Source organism: Hypomesus nipponensis, chromosome 3 (assembly GCF_054491055.1).
Source record: "Hypomesus nipponensis isolate SF chromosome 3, ASM5449105v1, whole genome shotgun sequence".
In the NCBI taxonomy this organism is placed as follows: Eukaryota; Metazoa; Chordata; class Actinopteri; order Osmeriformes; family Osmeridae; genus Hypomesus; species Hypomesus nipponensis.
The window spans coordinates 17,477,427-17,487,982 of record NC_140363.1 but is presented as its reverse complement, the minus strand read 5'-3'; the positions used below and the strand labels follow the sequence as shown (position 1 = coordinate 17,487,982).

Below are 10,556 nucleotides of genomic sequence, written 5' to 3'. Positions count from 1 at the left end.
CTATGCTTATGGAATCGGTACATTATTTAGTAGCATGCAAGATGGTTTATACTGTAAAAGGTGGTGTAAACAATGTTCATACTGTTTCCATTTATTCAGATTCACACACAGACAAAACTATGGCCAACAAATTAGTATAAAAAGCAGAAAACTGAATAGAGGGCCTTATATTGCCATGCAAGAAAGAGCAGCATTAACCTTCACGTTCACAAGAATGAACACATTTCTAAATTGACAAAAGCACTTAGAAGATGGTTCAAATAATGTTTTCTGTCAGAGAACATCCATATAGCTGTGCATGGCTCTTCAGACAACTGCTTTCCTATCCCTCTCAGTTTGAGGACTGTCAATGCTTATTGGAGACATCTAAACCCATTATAACATGGATAAAATACCTTATCATTTAGTAAACATGTTGATATAGGTGTCCTAAAACTGAGCTTTTATTAAAAAGGGAAAAGGTGTTAGTTGGGTGTTCTAGCAGCACATCAGCAGGTGGGCTACAGCAGCGTCCTGAAGGACTTCAGGTGCAGTGATGCTGCCCTCCACTGGTCCTGCGCCTTTTCCTGGCCTGCAGCTCCTCAAAGAACTGCTGGATGGCTTCAGCTGTGACCACCTGCCAGGGGGACACACACAGAGCGGGAGCATGAGGGGGCCGATAGCTTCATCACATCAGCTTCGCCCACAACCTGAACCTCACCTTTCCTTCACTGGCAAACTGCTGCAGGAACTCGGTCAGTTCCGTCTTCAGGTCATTGAAATCTGGAAGAAGGAAAACAATCCTTAAAAAAAATAAGGATATCACCCCTGAATATTCAGGCTAACCTGATTACCCTTAGCATAGTGTCCCCCTGTCCTGAGTCAGGCCCCCCCTCCTCACGGTAAATCATCTCCAGCTGCTGGATGTGGTTCAGGGAACTCAGGCACGACGTCAGCAGGTCTTCGCCAAACGGCTCCGTCCTTCCTTTGTTCTCATAGGCCAGGAGGGTGTCCGTCTCGTCCAATAGGAACTGCACTCCGGCCTGGACATACGCCCTCTGAACAGCAGCACAGGAGCACACTCAGAGTGGTCACACTCCAGGACAGGGGGAGCACATTTGGTTACATGTCCCACCCTCTTATTGAAAGCGTCGAACCTGCTTCGCTGTCATTGTTGTGCGCACATGACAATAATTGACTTTTAACATGAATCATTTTGGAAAACATCTCTCCCCAGACCCCTTTTTTTTTATTTTATTTAGAAAATGACATTTAACTGCTGCAGCCATAGATATATCTCTATCTCTATATATTTGAAACCAAACCTAGTGCCCTGCCCCAGGAGGGGGAGTTAGCAGCATGGATGTCTCATCCTGCCTGAGGAGAACAGGTGTGGGTCGAGTCTCACCTTACAGGTGATGCAGGTGCAGAGATGTGAGCGCCAGTGGTACGGCCAGAACACAGCTCCCTCCCTGCTCCTCTCCAGGGCCCCGCCCTCCAGGGCCCCGCCCTGCAGGTCCTTCAGCCTGCATGCCACAGGCCTGGCCTGGCCCTTCACCTGACTGCCGGACATCTCCTGACGGCTTCGCTTGCAGGAGGCGTTTTGGTTCTCGTCCTCCCTCTAGGATGGAACACGACAGCAGGAGACGTTTACAGCCTTGTGACAGGGCTGAGGGACGGGGAGCGGGAGAGGGACGGGGGGCAGGACTGGCAAAACGATTCACAGGCCTTGTTCTACGATCGTAAAACATGCGTGACACTATGGAGGGGTCAACACAGTACTGCTGTGAAGCCTGTCCAAGAAAATCACTGGAGCCAAGGGATCAGTGTCCTAGGGATATTTACTCTTCTTATTTTCCAGGAGAGAACTGCATGATGGGAGCTGAAGTCCAATACAGTAGCCTACTACATCCATTAGCATCTGGCGCCATCTAGTGGCAGCCAACTGATGGGGCACAGGCACAGTTAATCACTCAATTTCTAAACGCATCTCGTGATATTGACACTAAATGGCAGCTATGTGCATAGACTTTAACAATGAATGTGTAGCATACCCTGGGAAATACTTAATAAAATCGTCATCTAACCACATGAACATCTCACTTACAGATTTCTCCTGCTTCTGACAGGCAGGCTTGGAGGACGACCCATTGCCTCCATTGCATTTCTTCTCCTTCTGCTCGCTACTGTCCTCCACCACCACCACCTCCTCCACCTCCACCACCTCCTCCACCTCCTCCACCTCCACCACCTCCTCCACCTCCTCCACCTCCTCCACCTCCACCACCTCCTCCACCTCCACCTCCTGACAGGAGCTTACTGTGATCATTGGGAGAAGAACATCACACAGTGATGAAGCGTGGCATACCAAGTCACCGCATTCTGCCACTGCAGTAAACAAGGAAGTGAAAAAAATAAAAAAATAAAGTGATTTCTTCTAGAAAGGTGGGGAGGGTGAATGAGAGAATGACTGACCTGCGAGGTGTGCAGCGTAGGTCCACAGGAAGGGAGCTCTGTTCATGCAGGGTTCACACACCATCTCCTGCAGCTCCTCCGAGTCCTCCACGGTGGAGCCCAGGTGCTGTACTCCACAGAAGAACAACCACCACAGAAGAAGAATAATCCACAGAAGAAGAAACACCACAGACTGGTTAAGATCCGTACAGCAAAGAAAAAACTTTACAACTACCAATATATTTTTATTTATTATTATCGTACAGAGATTGAGATAAGATGATCATAAATGGATTATTGTCAACAGCATCTTTTTTGTGGATTGTCGATGGACCATCACAACCATAGACATGTATGTCTATGATCCCAACAGTTGAGCAGTAAAGAAACAAGCATGCTAGACATTCACAATGTTGTTGGAATGGTGACATACCCTGGAATGGAACCAATCCTCACAGATGATGCACTGAATCATCTCCTCATCTACCTGGCAGAGACAAGGAAAGTAAGGAGTGAGTCTTCTGCCATGCAGAACATTCTAACCTCAAACCAATACCGATGTGTCATTACAATGCTGAAGGGTTTGACTGTGGTATGGAGCTGGACATCAGGTCAGTCGCTACCTGGTCGTCTGTATCTGGATACGGTCGGTCACAGAAGCAATACAAGCCGTGGAAGTTGTGATTGTACTGGTTTTTTATATTTCGTCCGTCTTTGTTCTGTGAGGAAAAATCAAAACGACAATAAATGTGAGTACAGGTGTCATATGTTAATTAGAACCTGACTGATTGCAAAATTCTTAAACTTACAGGAATCAGCTTGCACCGAAACTCGCCAAACTTGTCATTTCCACAATCGCAGCGGAAGTTCCTGAAATGAATAATGAGACCACCAACTGTTCACTGCTGTGAAAACATTTGTTAGTCTGTCACAGTAAACGAGGAGCAAAAGCAACTGCAGATATTTCTCACTGTATACAGAATTCTTTCTGTATTATGATTACCTTTTGGTGTAGAGCTCAAAGATGTCGTGGCCATCGTGACATTTGTTGGTACAAGCAAGGCAAAGACCCGCCGGTTCTTCTCCCCTTGGCGTACAAGTGTTGCAGGCAAACACAGCTTGCCTCTTCACATAACCCTGCATTGAATCACAGACGCAAAAGTTGGTCAGAACCATCAGTCATGTGCAAGGCTATATCTAAATTACATAGTTACTGTGCAACAATACCGTAAAGTAATAGGACGGATGAGTAATAGAGAATGCTGACTTTGGTGATGACTTCGTGGCACAATCAAAAAAATTAAATTCCGTCTACCTGAGAATGTGACGGGGACACAGAACATGCAGGGTAGGCTACTCTTTGTTACCTGGGGATATGAGCATTTCTCAGGGTCGCTGCCCGCCAACACCGACATAGCTTCTCGCAGTTCGTCATCCTCCAGAATGTCGTTCAGTGACAGGGTAGCCTCACTGTCTTCGTTAACCGCCATTCCTGAGACAGAATAAACAACAAAACGTGAAATCGTCTCTTCCGGCGGGACAAAGCTTTCTAGGCCACATGCAGGAAGTATTGAAACCTTTCAGCAGTTAAGGTTACGGAGCCTATGCTACGCCCCTGTATTTGTTTGTAACCAAATATGTCCCATTTCAACGCTGTGGTGACCTTTACCTTGCAAGCTGACAAGAGACTTGGAGGACGGAGTCGACCGGTTAACCGGGCAGAGCGTTGCTGTATAACTAGCTTTGCTTGAGAGCTTGAGAGCTCCTACGAACACGGCCAATGAAACACAACTGTGACGTCGAGTAGCCCGCCAACCTTTGTGATGTAAATAAGACGGCATCATTAATGCCAGTAGTGGCCCTCCAAACCTTAGATGAGCCATAGTATTTAATTTGAGTATAGGAGGGAAATAAAAAATAATGAATAAAAAAAACATATGAGCAGACTGCTTAATTTTATAGCTATTTTTCAAGTCGTTTTGTTTTGTAAACTGTGAGTTAATTGTAGTAAGTATTGTTGTACCATATAATAACCATTTCAGCTGTAACCTCTGGCTAGCTGGGTAAGGCCACCTTCTTGGATATAGATTGTAATAACAGTAAATATCACGAAATACTCCAAACCCCCAGGAGAGCTGGGCACCCATGTAAGAGGGGTGTTGCAAACGGCAGGGGTACCAAGATGTACTTACCATGCTAAATTGACTTCAAAGCATAGTTTTCACTGACACAACACTCAACTGTCAGATAATTACCAGAAGATGGCGCATGTGCATTCCATATTGACATTAATTCACCAGCTGCCTTCTTTGGACCCAATCTTTGCTGAACAGAAGGTGGAAGCAAATTTCGTAAATTATTAAAACATAGTGTTGTAATTTTTTTTGTTGCTTTTTCTTCCATGTTGACCAAAAACATAACTTCACGCGATGAAAATGATTGTATTGCTGCCATCTAGAGGAATTCGTGAGCTTGTTACTCTAAAAGCTGACGTGCGCTCTTCTTTCATGACTAGTGCCCTGCCTTCCTATCGTCACTCAGTGTGACAAGCTAGCCAGTGCTACGGTGTGCAGTTGTGGGTGTAGGATGCACTCACTACGGTTACTTCTCTGATGAGCACGAGACATCGGAGGTTAGGTTAATGCGCGTTCGTGAAAAATTGGGTACCGCTATTGAAGCTGTTTTAATCATCAACTGTGTTACTTCTGACAAATACATAATTACCCGCTAGCCGAATGGACAACTATCAAGTCAGCTAGCTTGGTTGCTATCCTGAAGAGGACAACGAAATTCAAGAAGGAAATGTGTTAACTGGTAAATATAGCTAACCATGCAGCTAGCTTACTAACGACGTTAACCAGTACAGCTGTCAATATATTAATGACTGTTACAAGGATAAAACATTTATTCAATTTCGTTTTTAAGCCAGTTTTTAGTCTGTGGCGCATCTGCTCCCAGCTAGCAAGAAAGCTAGCCTAATGTGTATTGGGGAGCAACCCTTGCTTGCCGTGGGTAACTCATGCCACCACCAGAAAGCTTGCTCTTACGTTTTTTCTCTTAACTGCTCTTGACAATGCTTATCATCATCGCCTAAGATTGTTTTATACACATATGTGTTCCTCTGACTGTCGTATGACAGGCAGAACATTTGTGATGGCTGGGGTATAATTTTTACAATATGAAAGCTGAAGGTGTGCTGACTGCGTTCACGGACAGCAATTTAAGGGGTTCCCACCGGTTCAGCAACTTGTCTCGTCATATAGAAACTGCTTGTGTAGTTTGTGTACTTACAGTTTCACAGTGTGCTGACTGTTAAGCGAGGCAATCGAAATATACTTCAAATATACAGTATATCAAAGGCAGTACAGCAGTTGGCTAACTGTTTGGGACTTTGCTTTTGATCCCTCCCTCTGCTAGGAGAGTGAGACAACGGTTTCCTGTTTTCGCCCGAGTCCAGGTTGAATCCACAGTCACATCTGGATTGAGAGCACAAGAGACGTGGAGATGCAGACGTTTATGAAAGGCAAGAGAGTGGGCTATTGGCTCAGCGAGAAAAAGACTAAGAAGCTGAATTTTCAGGCGTTCGCAGACATGTGCAGGTGAGTGAAATTCCACTACACAACAGCTCAAAATCGAACAATTTAATGTGGCTCTGCTCACCCCAAGTCATCAGCCAAAATGGAATGACCGACATCACAACTAACACAGTTGAAATACGCGTTTGTTGAATTCAACAACAGTTTTGAGTCGACATTATTACAATCGTAGAGGTAGTTGCGAAGTGCTCTCATCTCATGATAGTGTATTTTGGACGTAGTTAAATCCACTGAGTTTCTAGACTTCGGATCTCTTGTCTCTGTGATATTGAAAGCTGGCTTTGGAGAGAAGTTAATTGGACTGGGATGTCTTGATGTGATGCAACAGAATATAAGCATTTGAGAGGGGTGCAGTAGGTGTGTGTGTGTGGGCAGTGTGTGTTCTGCAGCATTAGGTGCTTCTTAGCTAACGTTGGTGTTCACTTGATGTGAAACTGAGCAACTGGAGTTGTGTTTGTGTGTTAGCAATGCGAAGTAGACAATGTCCTGTCTTATTTTGTGCGTTCCTTTGTGCGTTTCTGTATCTCTCTTCTGTAGCGTAGATGATTATATAATGTCTGGTAAAGTGGGCCAGAGATTGCTTAGGGTTTCCTTAGCAGACAGGCTGCGTGAGAGCCCTGCTGACTGATGTATCTTGTATCAACAAAGCCATAGTGGGCTGTACGGTGCTGTTAACCAACCGGCTCGTGCGATCCTCTCAATCCCATCGGAATCATCTAGAACGAAAAAAGGTCAACACTGACAGTCCCAGATGACAGCGGCAGAAATAGGTTGTTGTTGTGATAAATGTGAGATAATAGTCACTCTCTCTTCGCTGAGGCTCTGTCTGGACGGGGTATTATTGTTTTCCGTTTGGCTTGTTCCAGATGATGGGGGGATTGTCACCACTGGTCAGGGATTTTCACCTTGCCAATGGGGTTGTTGACTCACAAAGCAACCTGATTGAGCCAGTGCAGATTACCATGTAATCCACACAACATTTTTAATCTCTTCATAACTCTCCAACCAAATTGCTTCCCACTCGCAGAGCTGCCCAGTGGGATATAGCCAGGGTGGGGAAAGGCAAGGGTTATTTGTGTTGTCCTGTGTGTGTGTGTGTGTATGGATGAAGCTTACTGTGTGGGACATATTGTTGTTTGTCTCACACAGGGCCTCATACAGGGATCATAAGGGAGTGTTTTGTCTCTGGTGTTCTGTCTGCTGTTCGACCTTCCTGCTTTCATCCCAGCGCTCTACAGCTTGGTCGTTCTGTCATCCCTCGCTCACTTCTTCTTTTCTCAGATCGATTTCCCCAAATTCCCTTCCACTGTACCGCTCAAACAAAAGATCAAGAGGAAGAGAGTAACTAATAACGAACAAGGAGGGGGAGAAACAGCCAAGTCACCGATATCTCTCGTATATGAAGAGCTTCACAAACCTTGTTGTTGTGTTGGACCTGCCATCACTGGGAACCACGTAGCTGTAGAGTACATTTACATTACATTTAGTCATTTAGCAGACGCTGTTATCCAGAGCCACTTACAGTAAGTACAGGGACATTCCCCCCTGAGGCAAATAGGGTGAAGTGCTTTGTCCAAGGACACATCCTTCATCATCCTTCACGTCATTTGACACGGTCGGGAATCGAACCGGCGACCTTCTGATTACTAGCCCGATTCCCTAACCGCTCAGCCATCTGACTCCCTGAGAGTACTGAGGCATCTCTGCGCCACTTCTGTTGTGACATCGGTATTATAAACTTGGCTCTCCAGAACTAGTGTTACACATTAATCGCTGGCTCCTTGCTTGAGCCCATGAACTGCAGAGCAGTTCTACATTTCGTGGGTTTTGACATTAACAAGATAAGCTCACTGCTCACACTACCTCACGGCATTGGTAGTTGGATATTAAACATCGGAGGCTAGATTATTAACCCTCTTGAGAGTCTTTGTGGCACTGTTTGACGAGCTGAACTGCTGTGCTCTGCCCCCTGGAGTGGCCCAGTATGGAGTCGACTCTGTCCTGCACAGCTGGTGCGTGTGTACGTACGTAAGTGTGTGTGTAAGTGTGTGTGTACGTGTGTGTTTGTGTGTCCCTATTCATGGCATGGCACAGCACTGCCCCACTTTGGGATCTAGAAGACTTGTTTACCCTCTTGGGGAACACGATGTCTGTCTGGACCCCCTGTATGTGGGTGTTGTGGACTCAACAGAGCTGTTGTTACTTCCTCCTGACTGGCACGGCTAGGACACACACACCCACACAGCAAAGCTACTTCACACACACACTCTCCTCCCGATCTCTCCACCTGGTTCCCGGCCATCGTTAAGACGGCACAGTGTGTTGTTTAGTAACGCCTTGTATCTAGGTGTGTCTGGATACTGCATAACCCTCTGCCTCACCGGCATTTGCCTCACCTGCCTCACCTGCATCTTTGCCTCACCTGCCTCTCTGCCTCACCTGTCTCTCTGACTCACCTGTCTCTCTGCCTCACCTGTCTCTCTGACTCACCTGTCTCTCTGACTCACCTGTCTCTCTGACTCACCTGTCTCTCTGCCTCACCCGCCTCTCTGCCTCACCCGCCTCTCTGCCTCACCCGCCTCTCTGCCTCACCCGCCTCTCTGCCTCACCCGCCTCTCTGCTGCACCGTGTGGGGACTGCCACGATACGAGAGCAGGAGACAATCTCCATATCTGAGCTGGGGTGAAACCAAAGGCCCTATTCACAGCACATGAAACGGGCCAGCTGCGGTATTAAATATCCACATTGTTGTAATGCAGTGAATGGCTGCAGTGCTGTTACCATGGGACTGTGGCCTTGCAGCCACGGGGCTAGGGCTTGCTGGGGCGGTTCCCTTTTTGTTTCTGTGAAAGTCAATGAAAAGATGTTATGTTGTTTTAGGACTGTGTCTCAGGGCTGGCGGTTCATGTTCTGTGTTAGTCCTTGCATAAATTAAACAAAGGGCCACCAGTGTATCAGTTTCCAATCCCCCTGTTATACAACCTCTCCTGAATAGTAGATTTAGACAGGGCGAGAGGCCCTTCAACACCCTGACATCCAGAGAGACTATAGGAGATCGGGGGGGGGGGGGGGTCTGTCACATCTGCAATCCTCAACTCTGTAAAACATGCCATCTCCATTCCAGTTGGTGTTTTGGCACAGGCTTCTGCAAGCTTTGTGGAAGGAGGACTATGTGATCCTGGCTGGGTCTATCCAGGCCCTGGCAGGTTGAGACATGGCTTCCCAGGCCCAGAACTCTGCCTAGAGAGTTTCCCGGAGCAGAGGAGAGGCACACCTCCAAAATACAGCCCTGCTCATTCAGTCTTTCAACCTTGTCAGCCCAATCTGTTTTTTACCCAACTGAAATGGCCTGTGACCTACATATATCTGTTGTTTTAAGCGCTTCGTAGCCAAAGTGTTGAGTACAGCAGCTGTACCGTGATGTCTTAGGATTCAGCTCCGAGCTCCTTTTGTTTTGGATACTTTTGTTTGTGGTTCTTGAACCCAAACCGAGGAAGCTATGAGATGGCCGGGTCCATTATCTGTTGACGGCGCTAGCTTGGGAGCATTGTGGTTTTTACTACGTTAGAGCAGCTGGAAATCTCCTACACAAATGCCACAGAGGACTGGGCTCTTGTAGTGGGCTGCTGGTTGCCAAGCAACCCCTTTTTTTTTTCTCTCTCTCTTTTTTTTTTTAACCCTATGCAAAAAAAGAAAAGAAAATCTAATGCGCTGTCTTTTGAAAAGTAAGACATTCCTCAAATATCAGTTTGGCAGAGTCTCTCACAGGGTAAGTTTGGGGAATCAGGTGGCTGAGCGGTTAGGGAATCGGGCTAGTAATCTGAAGGTTGCCAGATCAATTCCCGGCTGTGCCTAATGATGTTGTGTCCTTGGGCAAGGCACTTCACCCTACTTGCCTCGGGGGGGAATGTCCCTGTACTTACTGTAAGTCGCCCTGGATAAGAGCGTCTGCTAAATGACTCAATGTAAATGTAAGTTTGGTCTGCCATTACTGAATTCTCTTTTCTCGAATGCCGTTCTTGAATGCTCGCTGTCGCAAAAATTCCCAAGGTGGGGTAGTATAGTGCGCTGTGAGAAAGATGGAACAACATGAATTCAAATCAGTGTACACACAGACACTCATTGGCTAAATGGAAAAACGGTCTATCTATGTTGTCCTTGCCAGCTATCCACCGACCTGCCCTTTCAAACTGACATGACCTTTGTGAATGTACTGTATGTCAAATTCCTCTTAAGAGCGGCAGCCATTTTGGTTTCACTACTGACAGTTTGGCCTTGGCGCATCTAGTTTTTAGCATTCATTAAGCTGTGGTTTTCCAGAGAATGGATGCATTTTCATTGTTCTTGTCTCTATTCTCTCTTTCAGGAAAAGGGGGATTGAGGTGGTCCAGGTGAGTCAATCCTATGATTTAAACACACTCATTCAAAGTTTTATTTTGGGGGGAAAAAACTAAGAAAAAGATTTTTGTTCCAGCGGAAGAACAAGATGTTAAAATGTGATGGATGATAATCCCTGTTCCTTGGCCT

At 46.3% G+C, this 10,556-nt stretch overlaps 2 protein-coding genes across 2 annotated transcripts in view; one reads left to right on the top strand and one right to left on the bottom strand.

The window, feature by feature from the left end:
* Positions 1 to 75: 75 nt before the first annotated feature.
* Positions 76 to 4,292, bottom strand: LOC146300122 (putative E3 ubiquitin-protein ligase UBR7). Its single transcript, XM_084681035.1, has 13 exons — positions 4,103 to 4,292; positions 3,801 to 3,925; positions 3,437 to 3,570; positions 3,243 to 3,303; positions 3,057 to 3,152; positions 2,867 to 2,920; positions 2,455 to 2,560; positions 2,240 to 2,307; positions 2,087 to 2,188; positions 1,388 to 1,600; positions 881 to 1,037; positions 701 to 762; positions 76 to 616 (listed from the first exon to the last, which is right to left on the bottom strand). The coding sequence occupies exons 1-13, from the start codon at positions 4,275 to 4,277 to the stop codon at positions 524 to 526; spliced, it is 1,446 nt and encodes a 481-aa protein (XP_084537161.1). The 5' UTR covers positions 4,278 to 4,292; the 3' UTR covers positions 76 to 523.
* Positions 4,293 to 4,958: 666 nt separating this feature from the next.
* The window catches only part of itpk1b (inositol-tetrakisphosphate 1-kinase b), a 30,452-nt gene continuing 24,854 nt past the window's right edge, over positions 4,959 to 10,556 (top strand). Inside the window, exons 1-3 of the mRNA XM_084681023.1 lie at positions 4,959 to 5,247; positions 5,851 to 6,032; positions 10,396 to 10,420. Of these exons, the coding sequence (XP_084537149.1) occupies positions 5,938 to 6,032; positions 10,396 to 10,420 (120 nt within the window). The 5' untranslated portion in view covers positions 4,959 to 5,247; positions 5,851 to 5,937. The remainder of the gene's footprint in view (positions 5,248 to 5,850; positions 6,033 to 10,395; positions 10,421 to 10,556) is intronic.

Excerpts from the sequence above, each read along its gene's own strand:
- LOC146300122 (XM_084681035.1), bottom strand. The coding sequence starts at position 4,277 with ATGATGCCGTCTTATTTACATCACAAAGGTTGGCGGGCTACTCGACGT. Across the intron at positions 3,153-3,242 it reads TTCGGTGCAAGCTGATTCCT|AACAAAGACGGACGAAATAT; the intron begins GTAAGTTTAAGA and ends TTTTCCTCACAG. Across the intron at positions 2,921-3,056 it reads ATCCAGATACAGACGACCAG|GTAGATGAGGAGATGATTCA; the intron begins GTAGCGACTGAC and ends TGTCTCTGCCAG.